At 41.9% G+C, this 23,656-nt stretch overlaps 1 protein-coding gene across 1 annotated transcript; it reads right to left on the bottom strand.

Annotated features, from left to right (window-relative positions):
• Positions 1 to 1,493: 1,493 nt before the first annotated feature.
• On the bottom strand, positions 1,494 to 14,294 carry GRXCR2 (glutaredoxin and cysteine rich domain containing 2). The gene is made up of 3 exons (XM_045998957.1): positions 13,959 to 14,294; positions 7,157 to 7,384; positions 1,494 to 1,690 (listed from the first exon to the last, which is right to left on the bottom strand). Exons 1-3 carry the CDS (start codon positions 14,292 to 14,294, stop codon positions 1,508 to 1,510), a joined length of 747 nt encoding a protein of 248 aa, XP_045854913.1. The 3' UTR covers positions 1,494 to 1,507.
• Between the last annotated feature and the right edge of the window lie 9,362 nt (positions 14,295 to 23,656).

Here is a 23,656-nt window from a genome sequence, read left to right as displayed (position 1 = left end):
GAAAGCCCGTGAACAACCGTTCTATCATTCTGGCTAAGAGAGAACAGGCAACATTTATCACGGCTTCCAAAAATATTTTAATCTTTTTATTAGAAGTGTTCATATTTCCTGAAAAGTGTTCTACTGTTGAATTATTTTAACAGCTATTAGAGGATAACAAACAAATCTTGAAAAAAATTAAGTTATGAAAACCAAAATTATCATAGAAAAGCCATGTGTCTCAATAGATAACAGATTTTACAGTGTTACTCTCAAGGGGTAAGGACAGTGGGTGTTAGAGCTACAAAAGTTCATTAACAAAAGAATTTCTCTAATTTTATAACCAACCTTAAGAATTACCTTTAGCACGTGTATTCACAGGCAGCAGAAAGATAATTCTTAAAAATCTGCCTTGGTGGGGCGCCTGGGTGGCTCAGTGGTTAAAGCCGCTGCCTTCGGCTCAGGTCATGATCTCGGGGTCCTGGGATCGAGTCCCGCATCGGGCTCTCTGCTCAGCGGCAAGCCTGCTTCCCTCTCTCTCTGCCTGCCTCTCTGCCTACTTGTGATCTCTCTCTGTCAAATAAGTAAAATAAAAAAAAATCTTTAAAAAAAAAAAATCTGCCTTGGTAATAGTTTTTTTTTTTTTTAGTCGGTTCCAATAGAGAACTACAAAATAGCCAAGCTTTTCCGAAGAGATTGTGGCTTTATCTTAGATTTAATATACATTTATTTATTTACCAATAATTCAGGGGCTGGAAGAAGTCATAGCATACACACATACTTAAGCACCAAATTTATCATAAATAGCTTTGACTTGGCTTATAACCCCAGGAGTTTAGAGGCACGCAGAAATATCTTATCTCATCTGGTCTTAAGAAGTAGCATTATTCATTGCCTGCATGAACACTACCCAAGCACTTCACACAGGAGATAGGACATTGAAAGAAAGGCCTTTTCAGTTTGCCTATCTTCAGCATAAAGCACATACATGTTGTTTTGTTTTCAGTGGCCTGCTCATACATTCCACATAGGGGCATCCCCTTTCTCTTCTGCTTAATTAAAAACTCAATCTGATCAATAATGATTTGAAATGCACTACAAGCTACAGGAATTCAGTTCATCACAAACCTGCCTTTTTTATTCCTTTCTCGCTGCATAATTTTGCAAAATAACTCCCAACCAGAAAATGATTTCAACCTGCTGCCTGAAATGTACATTTATTTGCTCACTAGTGCAAGGGAAAAGCTGAGCTAAGTCAAGTAAGTTGCACGCATACATTCCTGGAAGGATAATTTTAGAACCTGTTTCAAAGCGGACTCTAATTCGAAATTGCCTCTGCCACTTAGAACCACATGGAGATGTTCCTAGCCTTATGGAATGTTATCAAGCGATTGAGTTTTTGCCAGTGGTGGAGGTGGTCGCAAGCCACCGTGGCTTCCTTGCTGGGAGAGGGAAGAGAAGGAGGGGGCAGTTTAATAGAAATAGCTTCAGGAAGGATGCGATCACAGCGGACGTACAAAGCCACGGGCTATTGATTGCAAATCTGGCAAGGCTGCAGGCCATTCTCATTGCAGGCAGGGCAGCGCAGGGCCCGATAGGACTCCTTAAATCTGTTGGCCAGCATGGAGAACTTGCTGCCGTGGCACAGAGAGCAGGTGGCACTGCCCGACCCTCGGCAGTGAAAACAGTTGTCCTCGGGAAGCTCCCCTTCCTGCAAGAGACAGGTCAGGGTTTAGTGACAGCAGTTCCAGACCACGGTTCCAAAACAGGGTGAGGCAGCACAGGGCTGCCCAACAGGCAGAGTACAAAATGCTTCCCAAAAATGCCAGTGCGGAAACTGGCCAGAGGCACAGAATACTCACTGGAATTTCATCAGAGAGGATTTCCCCAATGGAATCTCTAAGGCAGCAGCCCCTGCCTTGCCTTCTATACCTTTCCCTTCCTCGTCGCCCTTATCACCATCTGACCTGTGATTTCCATATGCTCTACAAGGATGAGGGCTTATTCTTCCTTGTTGCCAAATACTAACAGCGAACACTTGTAGCATGCTTAGTAGGAGCCAGGTACAGTTCTAAGAGCTTTCTCTACATCCACCTATCTAATCGAGATGATATTCTGGTGAGACAGTGCAAGTATTAGCATCCTTCCTGCAGATAGGAAAATGAGAGACTGAGAAGTTCAGTTATCTGGCTGTGGTCACACAGCCTGGAAGAGAGGAGGCAGGTTTTGATCCCAGGCGATGGAGCACCAGAGTTACTGCTCCTCAGGATTATGTACACAGTCCCTCCCTGTAGCTGTTCCAACAGCCGGCATTCAAGAAAGACTGTTCTTGTGTGACTGACTGAGGGACTGAGGTCAAGAACTGTGAGAGACTCAAGGTTACAATCCTCTAAAGCTTAGCTCTGAATTCTTGCAGTACTTTCTTTTCTTTGAGAACTGTGATAAAGCCTGGGACAGCAAATAGGCACCTTGGACAGTTCCCTTGACCTCTGAATCTTTGTTTTTCTGCAAAATGGGACTGGTAATGTCACCACTCAGAGTGGCTGCAATATGAAATGACAAAGTGTATGAAAAGACCACAATATGTTATCTGTCATATTACAGATTCTCCATAAAAGTCAGTTCACTTCTAAGCCTTGCCAGTAAGTCTGGACTTACTAGTCCTTGACTCGCATCTTACAGAAAATGCCCCGTCTACTGCCATGCTCCTTTCCTAAGACATCTCAAGGAAACCGGCAGACTTTATACTCTGCAAAGACTGTGCACAGACCACGAACCTTCCAAGAAATAAGGGGTGGCACCAGATCGATAACAGGTGAATCCAGCATCAAGCATCTATTTTACTTGCTAAACATCTCTCAAATCCACCCAGGTTTTCCATCCCCGACCAAAATCCCAGTCCAGACGTCCACCAATTCTGGCATGTATCCAGGGTGGAGCCCTGCCTCTCATCTTGTGGCCTGTCTTCCCAACCCAGTTGATTCCTATTTGGTTTCAGATGTCAGCTTAGCAGTACCTACGCCCCTGGCCCAGGAGGCCTGACCTGCCTGTACTGCCCCCAAGCATGGCAGGTCTCATAATCTACGGGAAGCTTCTGCTGACCACATGGGAAGCTCTCTGTGCTAGTCCCCGTCACCATCAAGCCCAAGCCTTAAAGTGCAGTGCCTGGCACAGTATCTGTCATTCACATGTTTGCTGAATGAATGAACAAAAATATGGTATCTACAGAATCCTTCCAATTCTTAAATTCTAGGAACTCACAAGATGGCTGGAGTTCACTGGGTGGCTTCACCCAGCCAACACAGCTCTCTTTTAGAACTTAAGAATAAAAATAATCTTGAAAAGGGTGGCATAAGTTCTGAAAGTGGTTCCACTGTGCTACAAAGTGCCTAAGAAGGCATTAAATTTCATTTATTCTAGATTTAAGGAACAGAAGTGGTTACCCAACTGACAAAAACCTAAATGATGTCTATGCATCCTTTTGTTAATATTTTATTGATTGCAGCCATATTTTGATATATTAACAATGGGAAAAGTTGTTTTCTTCCCTTAAAATGTTCAAAAGAGATATATTTGCCAAAATATTCTTTAAGCAAATTGTCATGGTCCATTTTTTTCTGCCATATCCACATGTTTTTGTTTTGTACTGGATCCCAGTGAGATTTTAATGTTGCCAAAGGAAGTATAGTAAAATCCTACCATAATGCCATCCATGTCAACCAAAAATTAATTTGCATAGAATGCCAGGCTCAGATATTAAAAGATTAAGGAAACCACCTGGTGAGCCTGCTGCAGGGAAGGAAACAAGTCATTGATCAAGTTTTCTCTACTGTCATGTAGTTATGCAATGAAGTATTAGAGGTACCACCGGAGTTTCTACTCTTACCCTGGGATACCACCCTCCTTCCAACCCTTGCCCTCAGCATGCTGATGGGATCTTTTAATGAGTCATTAAATCAAGTGTTACTGAGCCTCTACTCTGTCCATGGCATGCGAGATGTAAGCTTCTGTCTTCCATTCCCAGGTTTTTAAATTCTTCTCAGAAAATAGTAAGAGGACTTAGAACATCACTGTACTGCACAGCTTAGGTTCTAGAACCGACAGACCTAACCCAAACCACCTCTTACTAGCTCCACAAGCAAGGAAAGGGGCTTGGCTTCCATGGCAGACTCAAAGTCTTGGGTAAGCCTGAAGGAGCTAAGAAGCACCAATCTGGAGGCTGCTCAGCAGGCAGGTTAAGACGATATGATTGGTAGTCAGGTGGATGGGCTTTGACCCCCGGCTCTGATGACCTCTGACAAGTTACTTAACTTCTCTGTGCCTTGATTTCCCTAGCTACAGAAGAAGGCTGCTAACAACACCTCCCTCAGAGAGTCCTTGTGAGAATGGAAGAGACTAACGCATGGAAAGCACTGGGCATGGTGCCCGGCAGTCACAGGCCCTCAATAAATGGCAGCTCTTATTATTATTACTTCAAAGGCAAGATCTTTATAAAGCATAAAGAAGCCCAGATGACTTACGGTCTTGGATCCATAGAACACACAGCCAGATTTTCCCCTTCCATATTTTGCTGTGGCTCAATTCAATCATTCCTCTCCTTTTCTTTTACAGTTAATACAGAGGGTCAGCATGGTCTGGCTTTTAGCCTTGGCCCACTCTTTCATCAAGGTTCTCACTGCTTCCCTGTTCCATCTAACACAACAAAGAGTCTCCTGGTCGGAAGGGGCTCCTTGATATTCTCCGACCCTCTTTTATAGAATAAAACCTGTCTGGGCATTTATCGCAAAAGGGATTTGGCAAACAAATAGCAATTTAAAAGAGTTTAAAAGATAGGCAAGTATAGTAACCTTTCACAGCAACTTTCTGCTGCACACTTCTGTCCTAGTTTATAGTAGTAGAGCGAAAACACACGGATCTCTCCAAACTGAATTTAAAGATAATTGTCATGTCAGGCCTGTTGCTGCTTTTTTATTCAGGCCTGCAGCATGACCTGCATTTTATCATGTCTGGCTCTCTTCGGAAAATATATGCTCCAACAAATTACAGAATGGTGTGAAAAAGAGTAGAATTAATGAATTTTAAAGTGGGAAGGTAATGCTTTGGATCACAATGTTTAGTAGTCTGCCTGCTGCTCTGTTAGGTGCTGAACAGCAAGAGAAGGTAGAAGCACAACACTTCCTACCAGCTGGCTCTCTGGTTCCAAATTCTAATACTCTTTCCACAAACATTTAACTAATCTTTACTGCACACCTACTCTATGCCAGGCTCTTTTTTTTTTTTCATTTTTTTATTTTTTTAAAGATTTTATTTATTTATTTGACAGACGCAGATCACAAGTAGGCAGAGAGAGAGAGGAAGAGAAGCAGGCCTCCTGCTGAGCAGAGAGCCCAATGCAGGACTCGATCCCAGGACCCTGGGATCATGACCCGAGGTGAAAGCAGAGGCTTTAACCCACTGAGCCACCCAGGTGCCCCCAGGCTCTATTTTTATTTTTCATTTTTTTGGCATGGGAACTACTATGCCACACCCAACATAAATACGGCACCTGCCCTTGTGGAGAAAAATTCTAGCGGGTGAAAGTTAACATTAACCAAAGATTTACACAGTCGTAGATACGACTGCAACTGAAAAGGGGGGTGAGGTGTTCTGAGGGGTCCAGTCTTGGATATTTCATCCTCCTAGAAGTGAGGGGAGGCCCCTTTAAAGAAGTGATGTCTCCATTGAGATTTCAGGTGCTAAGGGCAAAGCAGTGGGGAATCTGGAGAACATTCTAGGCACAGGGAAGTTGCCTCTGGCAGGAAAGGGCAAAGACTATATGAGTGTTAGCTAGATGGGCAGTGTGTCTGGGTCAGAGAAAGAGAAGAGATGTTTAAGAGGAGGCTAAAGAGGTAAACAGGCTATCGACTATTTTATTCCAAGCAGTGAGAGGTCACTGAAGTTTGCAGTGGGGAAAAAGAGTGATGAAGGGGGGAGATGTGATCGTATTTGCATTTCAAAAATATCTTAGCAAATGTGAGATCAAGTTGCAAAGAGATATGAGTCCTTGTGAGCAGAACTTTAATAAGAATCTTCTGCTAGAGTCTGGTCATGACCTTCTGGTTTCTGCCCTCTAAATCCTACCAGGGTAGAGACATCACTCACTATGAGGAAGTCCCTTGCCCATTTTGTCACACCAACCCTGAGGAGGTGACAGTGAGTCCCACAGTAAAGCTGAAACTCCCAAGGGATGGAAACCAAAGAGAGAGAAAATTCATTTCCGCTGCTATCCAAGCTTTTACCCTCTTAGCTTAAATCCATCAAAATTGCTTTTCCCACTGCCAATCCTACACTGTGAACTAATGAATATCATCGCTCTACCCCTGCCTCTGAGCATGTCTGAGCAACAGTTTCCAAGGTGAGGAGTCAGCACCTCTGAGAGGTGTAGGCAGAAAATCATTCTAAGTATTTCTATTTACTTTTTATCTTAAAAAGGCAAGAAATTAAGCTTCAATCATACTTTCAAAAGAAACTGGTATGCTAATTTTTAATAAATTAGTTGCTACTGGCCTCTTCACTGGGTCAGGCAGTCCGCAGACAAATATAGTACCCAAGGGGCCCTGGAGCAACCGTGATGGAAACTGACCTCATTGCACGTGAAGTGCCAGTGGTGTCCCAGCTCATTCATTCGCTTCGAGCATACTGCAGCATACAGAAGTTCCACTGTCCCTGGTCCAGTGGATGTACAGAGGATAGTGCTTAGTTTTAAGTAAACTAATCTCTACAAAACCCAGACACATGGTTTGATAAGATTCATTAAGGAAATTGGATTGAAGATAACCCCAATAATAGAAGCACAAGCAAACCCGTAAGAAAAAGAACAGAGCTGATTTTTTCCATCTCTGGAAGCTGTTCTATGCCACACTATATGCAGAGTGAAAACAATAAATACCTAATCAGCTCTCAGAAGAAGTCACCAAAAACAACTAAAATCATGCATATTTGAAATATAGATGTAACTATTATTGCTAATCACATACCATTAAAATGTAATAAACTTAAATTCCTTGACATTTTTAACAGTTAGACATCTAAAGTATTTATATTGACGTTTTCACTTAAGTAGTGCACAGTCAAAACCATGTGGAGACCACTGCTGTAGGGCCAATTCCAAGGAGGACAGTGAACCACTCTGACACACCTGTGGGTACTGGCTATGGGGGAAAGTGCTTTCCACGTCTGGCAAATGCCCGTCGTTCTGGTCACGGTCTCCATAGATTTCTTCTTTGCTCACCAGAGACTCTTCCTCAGCCTCCTCTTCCTTCTGGAGAATTTTCCTCATGAAATCTCTCTTGTCCACTGGGGTTCGAATGATTTTCAAGTTATTTGTGTAGATGATGATCTTTCCAAAATCTATAATAGGTGGAGACTAGAGAAATGGAGAATGAGCATGGCAACTTACCAGCAATCAAGACATACAGGGCTGCAGAAACTGTTCAACATCCCGGGAAACAGGGGACAAAGAACTTGTCTAGCACTTAGAATTCCAAAAGACCCTAAAGCTACAATTTGCGCCCGGGTTTGCTGGCTCTCTCTAAAAGTCCTGAAAACCAGCTTCCTTCTCCCTGCTGATGGTAACCAACCATAGCTGAACGAATCCTATAACTGGGCTGTAAGACTCCACAGGGCCGGAGCCGAAGCTTCTATTCCATTACATATCACAGTAGCTGAGGCAGAGCTGGGCACAGCGGGTGTTTTATAAACACAGAAGAGTGCTTAAAAAAAAAAAAAAAAAAAAAAAACAGTTCTCTGAAATGTTTATGTATAAATGATAATATTAGATAAAATTTACTGAATTTATTTTACTCTAGTGGATAACATTTCTTTTGTGTCAGACATCATGCTAAGCATTTTACAAACATTACCTCACTTTCCCCTCAAACATCTCTTGAGGTGGATGTTATGATTTCTACATTTTACAGATAAGGAGACTGAGTCACAGTGGAATTAAAAGCCTCCCAAAGGGGGCGCCTGGGTGGCTCAGTGGATTAAGCCGCTGCCTTCGGCTCAGGTCATGATCTCAGGGTCCTGGGATCGAGCCCCGCATCGGGCTCTCTGCTCTGCAGGGGGCCTGCTTCCTCCTCTCTCTCTGCCTGCCTCTCTGCCTACTTGTGATCTCTCTCTCTGTCAAATAAATAAATAAAAAATCTTTAAAAAAAAAAAAAGCCTCCCAAGGTTATCAGTGGCTGGGATTCGAACCGGAGTCTAACTCTAAAGCCCATATTCTTAACACCTACACTGCACTATTCACAAGCATTTTCCCCCAAAACACCTGTAAGATCATTATGTATACAATGATCTCATATATATATATATATATAGAGAGAGAGAGAGAGAGAGAAGTGATCTTACATATATGTAATGATCTTATACATGTAATGTTTTTATTATCTGTATAATATGTTAATCTTTTTAGGTCAATAAATATATTTCTGTAGCATCATTACTAATAGCTTATGTTCATGTGGATTTTTTATGTATAACTTGGTAATTTGCTGAGGAATAATTTAGGCAATATTACAATGCAGCAGAGAAGCATGGAGGAGTAAATGTTTGGGGATTACTTAACTAAGAACCCAGAGATAAGAAAGCTTGGCAACAAACAACACCAATCTTAATACTGCTGTTCACCAACTGTAAGATATAGGAGAGTCATCTGGCCTCTTAGAATCTCACTTTGCTCATTCCAAATGGGGTGACATCTAACTGGTGGGCATCACCACAGACAAAATCATTATGAAACCAGGAATGCCTTGGGGCGCCTAGGAGGCTCAGTTGGTTGAGCATTGGAACTGCTGAGCCCTGTTCAGGTCATGATTTCAGGGTTGAAAAATCGAGCCCTGAGTTGGACTCTGTGTCCAAACTAGGGTCTGCTTAAGATCCTCTCTCCCTTTCCCTCTGCCCCTCGCCCCCTTCACACACATGCACACAATATCAAGAAAACAAAACAAAAAACAGGAATACTTGGATACTGAGTGGTAAGCAGGTGCTTTCCTGTGACTTCTGTGTGCCCTCCTGTCGCCCACAGCTCTCTTTAGAAGCCTCTACCGTCCCCAAACCCAGTAATGTAGCCGTTAATGCTTAGGAGCCCAGGTCTCAGGACCCCGTCCCGAAGCTCTGTTGGCCTCTGTGCTGACAGGGCAATGTTCCTGGGGTGCAAGATCTTGGTGCTCATCCCTGAGGCTAACTGTATCGATCTCTAGTGGTGGAAGTGCAATGAAGAATATATAAAGCAGGGGCACCTGGGTGGCTCAGTGGGTTGAGCCGCTGCCTTTGGCTCGGGTCATGATCTCGGGATCCTGGGATCGAGTCCCGCATCGGGCTCTCTGCTCAGCGGAGAGCCTGCTTCCCTTCCTCTCTCTCTGCCTGCCTCTCTTGTGATTTCTCTCTGTCAAATAAATAAAATCTTGAAAAAAAAAAAAAAAAAGAATATATAAAGCAGGGTTTTCAAAGCTAAAGGTGCTATGCAGGGTTGTTGCTGTTGCTGGTACTTAAAACTGTTCATTAGTATTGCATGCACAATCATGCTACACAGCTAAATACGTCAGGGCCAAATACTCTGCCTGCATTTATGGAAGTGTGGAAACCAAATTCATTGGGATGCCACAAACAAGCAGTCTCCTATATACAGCCGTAACACTTTCAGTTGCAACCTGGCTGAAACAGGACTTCAGTACTGGGATCCCCTTCCTTGGAACACACAGAGAGTTTTCTATCACATTATTTATGAAGCCATGAGCTTCCTGCTTGGCCCTGTTTTCTCTCCCTCTCTTCAAGGGATCGTGTGGCAGCTTCCCTTTCCTATTGTTTGATGCACACTGGGTTCCTGTTTCACACTCTGGACTATCAGTTTCTGAACATCAGAAGATAAAGATGGTGGCACTTTTAGAAGGTTCCATTTCCACTTCCACTAATAGCCAAAGAGGTTTAGTTACTAGGGAACTTTTTTTTCACATGTAGAATTGGTTTTTTCAAGGTGAAACTCTTAACCTACTGAAAAAAAAAAAAAAATTGTGGTCATCTGGTCCAACCTCCTGCTTCTAAGCTGGTCTGTATCCGAGACACCCAAGATAGTACATTTATTTTTAATGTACTTGAAAGAAGGAGGGTCCCAAATCACCTGTAAGGTGTGTTTATGTTTCAGTCACCCTGACAGCCAAGTTCTTCCTTGTGTCTAAGGAAATCCTCAAGGTGTAACTAAAGTTCACATTATCTGGTGACATCCAGTTGCCTGTGAGGAACACACATTCTTGCATTACAGAGGGCCAGGATGAAGCCAGGAATTTTTGTGTTTCCTTCCATAGTGCCCAGAATGGCAACTTGGGTGACTGAGCTTCATAAGTGCTCTGACGTCCGTGGCCACGTGCCTGGAGACTCCTATTCGGGCACCATGAAACCTTCCCGCTTAAAATAACAGGGATGCCTTCCTGAGTTCTAGAAATGCAAAGGGCTATGGAGGCAGGTAGGCCTGAGGTCAATTTTACTGTGCAACATTTGCAAGTTACCAAACCCCATGTGCTATTTTTCCAATTTGTAAAATTCTCAAAGAATTGCCTTGAAAATGCAATGACATATATACAAAAGACGTGTTCAGTGAATGCCATGTCCCTTCCTTCCCTTCCATTTTTTTAAATGAAACTTATAAACTTCAAATGGTTTCAATTCTTTAAAATATTTATTTGTTTATAACCACTTTCTCTATCATATAAAAATTTTTTTTAAAAGACTCAGTATTTCTTTGATGAGAACCTGGTCATTATCACAAAGGTAAGGATTACTTGCTAAGCACATCCAATGTTCCAGGCACAATGCTGAGTGTTTCTTACATATAATCTTTTTTTAATCACCACAACAATCTTCATAAGTAGATACTTTTATTTACTCTCATCTCATAGAAAATGACATTGAAGCATGGCAAGATTAAGTGGTCTGTCAAGCTCCAACAGTAAGTAGGCAAGTGGACAGCAAGCCCAGGTTTAAAAGACATCAGAGCCCCTGCCTTTTTTTTTTTTTTAAGATTTTACTTATTTATCTGAGAGAAATCAAAAGAGAGAGAAAAAGAGAGCACAGGCAGGGTATAAAGGCAGAGGGAGCAGGAGAAGCAGGCTCCCTGCCGAGCAGGGTCCCCAAAGCAGGGCTCAATCCCAGGACCCTGGGATCAAGACCTGACCCGAAGGCAGACGCTTAACTGACTGAGCCACCCAGGTGCCCACGCCTGCTTTTTTTAAATGATTATTTTTACTGTGGTAAATACATAGTACATGAAATTTACCACTTTAACCACTTCTCAGTGTACAGGTCAGTGGCATTATTATGTTCACACTGTTGTGTAGCCCTTACTACCAGTCACCCCCAGAACTTCTTCATCTTCTCAAACTGAAACTGTATCCCTATTAAGCTCCCCTCCCCCAGCCCCTAGCAACCACTGCTCTATTTTCAGTCTCTATAAATCTGACTATTCTAGGCACTTCACATAGATGGAATCATATAATTATCTTTTTATGACTGGTTTATTTCACTTAGCATAATGTACTCAAGTTTCATCTGTGCTATAGCATGTGTCAGCATAGCCTTCCTTTTTAAGGCTGAGTAATATTCAACTGTGTGTTTATACATTTTATTTGTCCGTTCATCTACCGATGGACATTTGGGTTGCTTCCACTCGTGAGCAACTGTGAATAAAGCTGTTATGAACACTGATATACAAACACCTCTTCAAATTCAGAGCCTTTACTTATAATTGTTGTGCTTAACTGCTACCCAGTGTTGCTTCATAACCAGTATTTATAGGGTTTATTTTACAGTTGACTTCGCTACTGAAAAATCATGGCTTCCCAACTCTCATTTCCTTATGTTTCATAAATACCACACTGACAACCGGTTTCAGTGGGCGGAGCTGCAAGAATCCATCCTGACCCCCTCTTACCGGGAGACTGGCTAAGATGGGGAGGTAGCGTTTGGATCAGGCAGCAAAGAAAACAAGGATAACTGGATCAAACAGGAAACCTGATCAAGCAGGAATCAAACTCTGAACACGGTCTCCAGAGTACTGTGTTTAAACAATGTTGTGGTGCTGCTATGAAGACTCAGTTGTCTGGTTTTATAAGTCCTTACCAAGTCATACATATACGTAAGTGCCAGGTTGGACACAGGACTTGTAAAGGTCAGGTGGCCAAATTATCTACCATAGCCTGCACAAGGTCTGTATAAACCACAGCTTTGTAAAGTCTAAACATACAGGTAAGATTTAGTTTAAAACAGAAACTGTAAGTACACGATATAGCCAAGAACCTAGGATATAATAAGCACTTGGTAAATGGTAACTATTACTATTAACATCACCATTAATATTAATGGTGAGAATAGAATTGGAATAAAAAGAATAATTTTTGAAAATAAAAAGGAATTGGGGCGCCTGGGTGGCTCAGTGGGTTAAAGCCTCTGCCTTTCGCTCAGGTCATGATCCCAGGGTCCTGGGATCGAGCCCCACATCGGGCTCTCTGCTTGGCAGGGAGCCTGCTTCCTGCTCTCTCTCTCTCTCTCTCTCTCTCTCTCTCTGCCTGCCTCTCTGCCTACTTGTGATCTCTGTCTGTCAAATGTATAAATAAAAAAAAAAAATCTAAAAAAAAAAAAAGAAAAGAAAATAAAAAGGAACATCCCACACAACCAAAAGCATGAGGAACCAGAATATCTGGGTCCTTATTCTGATTTTGCACCTAATGACTCTCTAATACTGGGTGGATCCCTTAATAACTTGGCACTCGGTTTTCCTCATCTGCAAGATGGGAATGACCGTAGTTTGCCTTTCTCCTCCAGGCTGCAGTAAAGACCCAAGGACAAACTATGGGAAACTGCTTTGTAATGCATAAGTCGCTCCACTAACATGAGGGGTTGTTCACTCCAGCCCCTTTTAGAATCAAAAAGAAACCTGGTATTATCTCTGATCAATGTGGACTCCCATAATTACACTTTTACCAATGTCAGAAAGGCCAGTGCATTTGTCTGTATAGACGAATTATCTGTTCCCTTAGGAAACTAACAATAAAAATGATTAGAGAGTAATTATCTGAATTTCACACTTTAAAGATGAGAGCATATCCTGGTGTACTATTCATTAATAACCTGGCACATTATATAACTGTATTTAATATAAAAGAAAAAAAGGCATTCATGGTCCCAGTGGCAGCCATATACACACATCTCCTTTTCATTTTTAGAAATCAGTGACTATTTTCCAAGTTCTTCTAGCTTCAAAGAAAATCATGTAGGGGCTTTTCATTATCTGTGGTACTGGGGAAGAGAACCAAAATTAAGAGATAAAATACACATTTCAACTGAGCTATTAGCTCAAACTTCTTCCCCAAGTAACATTTCCTCTGTTTGACATGCTTTTCACCATTTCTTCCCAGGATTCCAACCACTCAGTGTTCACACTAATGAGCAATGGGAAGGCAAAATAAACAAAGAACCAAACATTTTTTAAAAGCAGGCAGCAGGAGGGGGATAGGAAATAAAGTAAAACATGGAGAAACCACAAGCTGAGTAACTGGATGGAGTGAAATGAGCACCTTCGAACACTCAGCTCTTTCAGGAAACAAAACAACCAGTTGTCGCATAATTTTCTAAAACGTAGTCTGGCAAGCTGAAAACCACTGCATCTCTATTTAATTTACTTACCAAGATAACCCAGCCAACGGCCCAATTACAATTTACTACCCTGGATGGAACTGAATACTATACATGCTCATTGCACTTTCCAATAAGGAGGCAGCAAGCATGCTATTTTTGTCCCAGAAATATTATTCCAATAGCGGCTTCCCATTTGGAGCAACTACAGCTCTGGTTGGTACTGGAGCATGAGCAAGACAGAAATTTGAATCAGTTAGGTGTTTTCCTATATACATTTTAGTCCTTAAAGTTCATACACCATGCACAATACCAACCTTATGGTCATTCGCCTTGTAATCATTGAAGAAAGGCTGGCTGCCCGCCAAACTGTAGGAATTGCCCTCTCTAAACACGCTGATCCTTTGAGCAGTCAGCTTAGGGGAGTATGGTTGGGGCTTGGGGGATTCCCCAGACCCGTAAACACCATCCACTGGTTCAAGGGACTCTTGGAGAAAACTGTGAGGGTATTCCTCCTTTGGCGACTCTAATTCCTGCCCATCCTCAAAGACCTGCTTCAACACTCTGCCACTGTAGGAGGAAGAAATTTTAAATCGTACTTTCCGTGGTTTGCCGTCACTCTTCTGGTTTAGCTTCTTCTCAGGGTCCTCCATCAGTAGAAATTTCACCCTGTGGTTTGCAAGCTTCAGTGTAGCCAGTAAAATTTGGGGCTCTGAGGAAAAGGCATTTTATTTTCTCTCCTCTTGCATATAATTAATTCAAGTTGGTGCTGGGGTGTGCTCAGTTTACAGCAACTGACACCCACACATTAAATATTGATAGACCCTCATGCCAATGTAGGCAATTGTGGGTTTACAGAGCAGACGGAGCGCAGTGTAAGACAAGATTGGGTCCCGTTTGAATCCTAAACTCCCCCATAACTTCACCCCCAACGCTGGCTTTTCCTAACTTGAGCAGGAGTAGATTTATTTAGACTGAACAAGTATCAACTCAATAAGGCTCAGTTACTCCATCAGCTAACAAATGTCTTATTTTTATTCTTACAACAACAATGACCTAGTGACCACTTAATAGGTGCCACAGATTTTTGCATGCATCGCCTTACTTGGTCCTCACAATAAGCCTACATTGGAAGTGTACTGAGCCCTGCTTTACAGGGGGGGAGAGTGAGGCTCAGAGCAGTTGCTCCATTTGTCTATTCTATTGCAGCTAGGGTAAGAGACAGAGCAGGGGTTAGAACTCAGTTCTAACCCCCAAGCCCACAGCCAGTCCATTAAGCCAAAAGTTTTCAAACCACGTTTCCCGGAGCCCTAGACAGGAGGGAACCACGGATCCTGGATTCCAGGTCTCCACCTCTGTATGAATCAAAGAGGCTACATTTCCTCTGTACTTTATAGGTAAGATTTTATTTGCAAGCGCAGCACTAGGCCCCGCTGCCTACTGTAGACAATACTGAGTAAAGGTCTGACAGTGTGCACTAGCTGCTGGGATGAGTATCACTGAAGTATGGGGGGCTTGTGAATGACAGTCCTGCAGTCTGGTTCAGGAAACACACCTAACACATACGAAGTAACAGCCTCCTGCTTGCAGCAACCTGTCCACTGCTGACTCCCAGAATATGTATTCTGGGGAGAGAGTGGTCCCTAAGGGAACAAGGATACAAAAAGGCTTGTAAAGGTATGGGCACATGAGTAAAGTCTAAAAGGAGAGATTGGATTTGAAGAGCTGAAATGGTGGGGTTGAGCCTTTCTCCCTGTTTTTGTTAATGATTTCATCACTCACTCCGTTGCCCAGACTGACTTGTCTTGTACTCTTGTCGCCACTGCTATGGATCTATGACCACTGCATTCTTTCATCCACCCCCACCAACCTGACCCCAGGTCAAGCCCTCATCACTTCTGTTCTCAAGATTGCAACAATCTCCTGATGACCTCCCCATCCAACCATTCTCCACAGTGAAGCCAGAGCCATGTTTTTAAAAACTGCAGATGTCAATCTCCTTCATAAAAAGTCCTACCCTTTCTGTGCAGCAGGCAACGTTTCCCGAAACTAACGGTACCGTCATTTCCACCCTCATCCTCTGTCACTCTTCTAGGTGCTGCCTGAAACTGGTATTCCAGGCACAGTAACCAACTCACCTGTTTCTTACAACCACAGGTTTCTGTCTCTTATCCAATGCTGTGTTTCCTGACCGAAATGTCAAGCCTTCACTCCTCCTCCAAGCTACACCTCAAATGTCACTGCTTCTGGAAAGTCTTCCCACTTGCCCCAAGTCAAAGGCCATAGAACTTTGGATTAACGACCATTAAGCACTTCTTGCTTTCTCTGACCATTACTGGGTTTCCCTCCACTAAACTATAAACACTTTAGACTCAGAAACTGTCTTTACCATTTCTCTATCCCCATTGCTTATCAAAGTACCTGCATAAAATAACTCAGTTAATAACTGCTGAGTGAATGACTCCGGGTAAGAAAAATCAAATAAATCAAACTTTTGGAATAGGGTTGAGCATATTTTATGGAGAACAGGTAGGATCAGAAAGTGGTCAAGAAAAACATTTGTATGTCCACTAAGGAGCAGTTTCACAATTACAAGTTCCTACATAATCAACATAAGGAATACGTTACACACACACACACAGAGAAATTGCATTTTTTGAAAAGAAAGACGCACTCATCATAACATCAGAATATACATTCTTCTAGGCTTCCTAGGGTGCAGAGCTGGCCCTGATGTACCTTGAATGCATTACAGGAGGCTGACACATGGCTCCTTCTGCCCTCAGGACAACCAGGTAGGGCCAGGCTTCCAAGTGGCCATCCCCGACTACATTAGCCTCATTCATTTACTCCAGCATACAGAACGAGTATCATTATCTTATAGCATTTGAGGAAAAATTTGATTTGAATCAAGCAGCACCAAATCAGAAGTGTTCAGGAGTACTCCACCAACAGGAGCACAGAGAGACTTTTTAAAGAGAAAAGTCAGGAAATTATTGATTGGCTATTAGTGACCAGCTGCCCTGAGTGTTTTGACTTCATAACCATGAGGTGTGCACGGGCTTAGATTTTGGGTTATACGGATTATACAGGCTGCCACAGCATTAGAGCCACATAAGTTTAAAGGCCTCCTTGTTTAATTAATTTAACAGTTCCCCCATTTTGGTCATCCTCTGATACTCAAAAGATTGACCAAATGCCTGGTATTGGTGTGATTCTCAGTCACCATCAATACTAAGTCGCTCTTGTCTCGTTATGGAACTCATAGGGAATGACATCAGATCCATGGAAGAATTGTCTCTGTGTTCCTCTCATTGTTCATCTTGCTTCTGTTTCTCCAAGGGCAGTGAGACCACACAAGGGAGACTATTATTAGGAGGGTAACACTAAGAAACTTAAGTATATTCATTAGCCAGGTCACCCATGAACCATGCCAGTTGGTATCAAACAAATTTTTAAAAATGCACCTAAAAGGGCATCAACCTATTTTCCCAGGCAACATATTTGTTTCTTATATTTGCTACAATACCAGAAGTATTGATTCAGGTACAGCAGGAGTTATTTGCTATGGCACAGACTCTTCTTTGTTCAGCCAGTAAGTAATCTAAAGCAATTCTATTATCTAAAACCACCTTCGCAGGAAAGTCAAGGGACTTCTACTGTGCAGCTATGGCCTTACTGGTACATTCAGTGAGAGTTGCCAGAATTAAGAAGCACTACCCTCCTGTACATTAACAGAAAAAACAAACAGCAAAAAGGCAAAAACATGCTGGAGATGAAGATCTTCGTCTGTGAACTTGGAAGAGCTGTCCGCTCGAGATGCCATCTGCTTCTGAGGAGTAACCTCCCTAGTCAGTTTTAATTTTAGATCTCTAGCAGATGTGCAATTCCAAGAGTCTTAAGTCTTTTTAACTGGGAGATATGGATCCAAGATTCAAATTCCTGAAGTTTGACTTATGTATGGTAGAGAGGACGACCTGGTATAGTCTCTTCCAAGAAAGGGGTAAGGCACTCTTTCTTCTCAGTGATTCCAAATCAGAGGGATGAGAGAAAATTGGAAACTTTAGTATGGACAGTTGTAGGCACTAGAATTCAAGATCCATTTCAGCTTATAGGTATATAACAAAATTCTCAAGACAATAAACAGGATTAGAATCTGATGTCTACACGTTTGTGTATAATATCCTAAAAACAAGGGGTGCCTGGGTGGCTCAGTGGGTTAAAGCCTCTGCCTTCAGCTCAGGTCATGATCCTGGGGTCCTGGGATCGAGCCCCGCGTCAGGCTCTCTGCTCAGTGGGGAGCCTGCTTCCCCCCGCCCCTCTGCCTGCCTCTCTGCCTACTTATGATCTCTGCCTGTCAAATAAATAAAATCTTTAAAAAAAAATCCTAAAAACAAAATTTTTTTCCTCTACAAACACTCTCATCTATCAAAGATCATCACAGTAAGACTAATTTGTTTGCAAAATAAGTCTAGTCTCATTAGATTCGGCCTGATTATTCATATAAGTGCAGCAAGCATAGTGATCAACCAGATAGGCTCTTTTTTTTTTTCCATTTTATTTATTTTTTCAGCGTAACAGTATTCATTCTTTTTGCACAACACCCAGTGCTCCATGCAAAACGTGCCCTCCCCATTACCCACCACCTGTTCCCCCAACCTTCCACCCCTGACCCTTCAAAACCCTCAGGTTGCCCCAACCTCCCACCCCTGACCCTTCAAAATCCTCAGGTTGTTTTTCAGAGTCCATAGTCTCTTATGGTTCGCCTCCCCTCCCCAATGTCCATAGCCCCCTCCCCCTCTCCCAATCCCACCTCCCCCCAGCAACCCCCAGTTTGTTTTGTGAGATTAAGAGTCATTTATGGTTTGTCTCCCTCCCAATCCCATCTTGTTTCATTTATTCTTCTCCTATCCCCCTAACCCCCCATGTTGCTTCTCCATGTCCTCATATCAGGGAGATCATATGATAGTTGTCTTTCTCCGATTGACTTATTTCACTAAGCATGATACGCTCTAGTTCCATCCACGTCATCGCAAATGGCATGATTTCATTTCTTTTGATGGCTGCATAGTATTCCATTGTGTATATATACCACCTCTTCTTTATCCATTCATCTGTTGATGGACATCTAGGTTCTTTCCATAGTTTGGCTATTGTAGACATTGCTACTATAAACATTCGGGTACACGTGCCCCTTCGGATCACTATGTTTGTATCTTTAGGGTAAATACCCAGTAGTGCAATTGCTGGGTCATAGGGTAGTTCTATTTTCAACATTTTGAGGAACCTCCATGCTGTTTTCCAGAGTGGTTGCACCAGCTTGCATTCCCACCAACAGTGGAGGAGGGTTCCCCTTTCTCCACATCCTCTCCAGCATCTGTCATTTCCTGACTTGTTAATTTTAGCCATTCTGACTGGTGTGAGGTGATATCTCATTGTGGTTTTGATTTGTATTTCCCTGATGCCGAGTGACGTGGAGCACTTTTTCATGTGTCTGTTGGCCATCTGGATGTCTTCTTTGCAGAAATGTCTGTTCATGTCCTCTGCCCATTTCTTGATTGGATTGTTTGTTCTTTGGGTGTTGAGTTTGCTAAGTTCCTTATAGATTTTGGATACTAGCCCTTTATCTGATATGTCGTTTGCAAATATCTTCTCCCATTCTGTCAGTTGTCTTTTGGTTTTAACTGTTTCCTTTGCTGTGCAAAAGCTTTTGATCTTGATGAAATCCCAATAGTTCATTTTTGCCCTTGCTTCCCTTGCCTTTGCCGTTGTTCCTAGGAAGATGTTGCTACGGCTGAGGTCGAAGAGGTTGCTGCCTGCATTCTCCTCAAGGATTTTGATGGATTCCTTTCTCACATTGAGGTCCTTCATCCATTTGGAGTCTATTTTCGTGTGTGGTGTAAGGAAGTGGTCCAATTTCATTTTTCTGCATGTGGCTGTCCAATTTTCCCAGCACCATTTATTGAAGAGGCTGTCTTTTTTCCATTGGACATTCTTTCCTGCTTTGTCGAAGATGAGTTGACCATAGAGTTGAGGGTCGATTTCTGGGCTCTCTATTCTGTTCCACTCATCTATGTGTCTGTTTTTGTGCCAGTACCATGCTGTCTTGATGATGACAGCTTTGTAATAGAGCTTGAAGTCCGGAATTGTGATGCCACCAACTTTGGCTTTGTTCTTCAATATTCCTTTGGCTATTCGAGGTCTTTTCTGGTTCCATATAAATTTTAGGATTATTTGTTCCATTTCTTTGAAAAAAATGGATGGTATTTTGATAGGGATTGCATTAAATGTGTAGATTGCTTTAGGTAGCATAGACATTTTCACAATATTTATTCTTCCAATCCAGGAGCATGGAACATTTTTCCATTTTTTTGTGTCTTCCTCAATTTCTTTCATGAGTACTTTATAATTTTCTGTGTATAGATTCTTAGTCTCTTTGGTTAGGTTTATTCCTAGGTATCTTATAGTTTTGGGTACAATTGTAAATGGGATTGACTCCTTAATTTCTCTTTCTTCAGTCTTGTTGTTGGTGTACAGAAATGCAACTGATTTCTGTGCATTGATTTTATATCCTGACACTTTGCTGAATTCCTGTATAAGTTCTAGCAGTTTTGGAGTGGAGTCTTTTGGGTTTTCCACATATAGTATCATATCATCTGCGAAGAGTGATAGTTTGACTTCTTCTTTACCAATTTGGATGCCTTTAATTTCTTTTTGTTGTCTGATTGCTGAGGCTAGGACTTCTAGTACTATGTTGAATAGCAGTGGTGATAATGGACATCCCTGCCGTGTTCCTGACCTTAACGGAAAAGCTTTCAATTTTTCTCCATTGAGAATGATATTTGCGGTGGGTTTTTCATAGATGGCTTTGATAATATTGAGGTATGTGCCCTCTATCCCTACACTTTGAAGAGTTTTGATCAGGAAGGGATGCTGTACTTTGTCAAATGCTTTTTCAGCATCTATGGAGAGTATCATATGGTTCTTGTTCTTTCTTTTATTAATGTGTTCTATCACATTGATTGATTTGCGGATGTTGAACCAACCCTGCAGCCCTGGAATAAATCCCACTTGATCGTGGTGAATAATCCTTTTAATGTACTGTTGAATCCTATTGGCTAGTATTTTGGCGAGAATTTTTGCGTCTGTGTTCATCAAGGATATTGGTCTGTAGTTCTCTTTTTTGGTGGGATCCTTGTCTGGTTTTGGGATCAAGGTGATGCTGGCCTCATAGAATGAGTTTGGAAGTTTTCCTTCCATTTCTATTTTTTGGAACAGTTTCAGGAGAATAGGAATTAGTTCTTCTTTAAATGTTTGGTAGAATTCCCCTGGGAAGCCGTCTGGCCCTGGGCTTTTGTTGGTTTGGAGATTTTTGATGACTGTTTCAATCTCCTTACTGGTTATGGGCCTGTTCAGGTTTTCTATTTCTTCCTGGTTCAGTTGTGGTAGTTTATATGTCTCTAGGAATGCATCCATTTCTTCCAGATTGTCCAATTTGTTGGCGTAGAGTTGCTCATAGTATGTTCTTATAATTGTCTGTATTTCTTTGGTGTTAGTTGTGATCTCTCCTCTTTCATTCATGATTTTATTTATTTGGGTCCTTTCTCTTTTCTTTTGGATGAGTCTGGCCAGGGGTTTATCAATCTTATTGATTCTTTCAAAGAACCAGCTCCTAGTTTCATTGATTTTTTCTATTGTTTTTTTGGTTTCTATTTCATTGATTTCTGCTCTGATCTTTATGATTTCTCTTCTCCTGCTGGGTTTAGGGTTTCTTTCTTGTTCTTTCTCCAGCTCCTTTACGCGTAGGGTTAGATTGTGTACTTGAGACCTTTCTTGTTTCTTGAGAAAGGCTTGTACCGCTATATATTTGCCTCTCAGAACTGCCTTTGCTGTGTCCCACAGATTTTGAACTGTTGTGTTTTCATTATCATTTGTTTCCATCAATTTTTTCAATTCTTCTTTAATTTCCTGGTTAACCCATTCATTCTTTAGAAGGATGCTGTTTAGTCTCCATGTATTTGGGTTCTTTCCAGCTTTCCTCTTGTGATTGAGTTCTAGCTTCAGAGCATTGTGGTCTGAAAATATGCAGGGAATAATCCTAATCTTTTGATACCGGTTGAGACCTGATTTGTGACCCAGGATGTGATCTATTCTGGAGAAGGTTCCATGTGCACTAGAGAAGAATGTGTATTCTGTTGCTTTGGGATGAAATGTTCTGAATATATCTGTGATGTCCATCTGGTCCAGTGTGTCATTTAAGGCCTTTATTTCCTTGTTGATCTTTGGCTTGGATGATCTGTCCATTTCATTGAGGGGAGTGTTCAAGTCCCCTACTATTATTGTATTATTATTGATGTGTTTCTTTAATTTTGTTATTAATTGGTTTATATAGTTGGCTGGTCCCACATTAGGGGCATAGATATTTAAAATGGTTAGATCTTCTTGTTGGACAGACCCTTTGAGTAGGATATAGTGTCCTTCCTCATCTCTTATTATAGTCTTTGGCTTAAAATCTAATTGACCTGATGTAAGGATTGCCACCCCAGCTTTCTTCTGATGCCCATTAGCATGGTAAATTGTTTTCCACCCCCTCACTTTAAATCTGGAGGTGTCTTCGCGTCTAAAATGAGTTTCTTGTAGGCAACATACTGATGGGTTTTGTTTTTTTATCCATTCTGATACCCTGTGTCTTTTGATTGGGGCATTTAGCCCATTAACATTCAGGGTAACTATTGAGAGATATGAATTTAGTGCCATTATTAGCCTGTAAGGTGACTGTTACTGTATATTGTCTCTGTACCTTTCTGATCTACTACTTTTAGGCTCTCTCTTTGCTTAGAGGACCCCTTTCAATATTTCCTGGAGAGCTGGTTTGGTGTTTGCAAATTCTTTCAGTTTTTGTTTGTCCTGGAAGCTTTTGATCTCTCCTTCTATTTTCAATGATAGCCTAGCTGGATAGAGTATTCTTGGCTGCATGTTTTTCTCGTTGAGTGCTCTGAATATATCATGCCAGCTCTTTCTGGCCTGCCAGGTCTCTGTGGATAAGTCTGCCGCCAATCTAATATTTTTACCATTGTATGTTACAGACTTCTTTTCTCGGGCTGCTTTCAGGATTTTCTCTTCGTCACTAAGACTTGTAAATTTTACTATTAGGTGACGGGGTGTGGACCTATTCTTGTTGACTTTGAGGGGGGTTCTCTGCATCTCCTGGATTTTGATGCTTGTTCCCTTTGCCATATTAGGGAAATTCTCTCCAATGAGTCTCTCCAATAGACCTTCTGCTCCCCTCTCTCTTTCTTCTTCTTCTGGAATCCCAATTATTCTAATGTTGTTTCGTCTTATGGTGTCACTTATCTCTCGAATTCTCCCCTCATGGTCCAGTAGCTGTTTGTCCCTCTTTTGCTCAGCTTCCTTATTCTCTGTCATTTGGTCTTCTATATCACTAATTCTTTCTTCTGCCTCATTTATCCTAGCAGTGAGAGCCTCCATTTTTGATTGCACCTCATTAATAGCTTTTTTGATTTCAACTTGGTTAGACAGATAGGCTCTTTTTAAATCTTCTTTGTGGAACCTTTTCATAAGGACTCTTAGACTGGACTGTTAAAAGACTCTCCAGACTAAGAAAACAAGCCAAGAACTCACCATCAGACTTCACCTGGCATACCTACAGATCTGCATGAATTCTCCCTTTTGAAGGTATCCTGAGGGTTTCTGAGGAGCTGCCAGGAAGCCTCCATTAACCCACCTGGTAAGTTTAAAGGGAACCCTGAAGCAAGGTATCAGGCTAGTTTAGGGGCTTTTATTGGTTGCATGAAGTCAACCTTAGCTCCTTCAAACTGTCTGGTCATATTTGTTTTTCTTTTTTTTTTTTTTTTTAAGATTTTATTTATTTATTTGAAAGGAGAGAGAGAGAGAGCACAATTTGGGGGAGGGAGGGGCAGAGGGAGAGAGAGAGGGGGACAAAGAGATTCCCTGCTGAGCAGGGAGCCCGTGTCTAGTTTTATTTGACTATATA

The sequence above is a fragment of the Meles meles genome, chromosome 3, assembly GCF_922984935.1.
Source record: "Meles meles chromosome 3, mMelMel3.1 paternal haplotype, whole genome shotgun sequence".
Classification (NCBI taxonomy): Eukaryota; Metazoa; Chordata; class Mammalia; order Carnivora; family Mustelidae; genus Meles; species Meles meles.
This window is presented reverse-complemented; position numbering and strand designations above follow the sequence as displayed.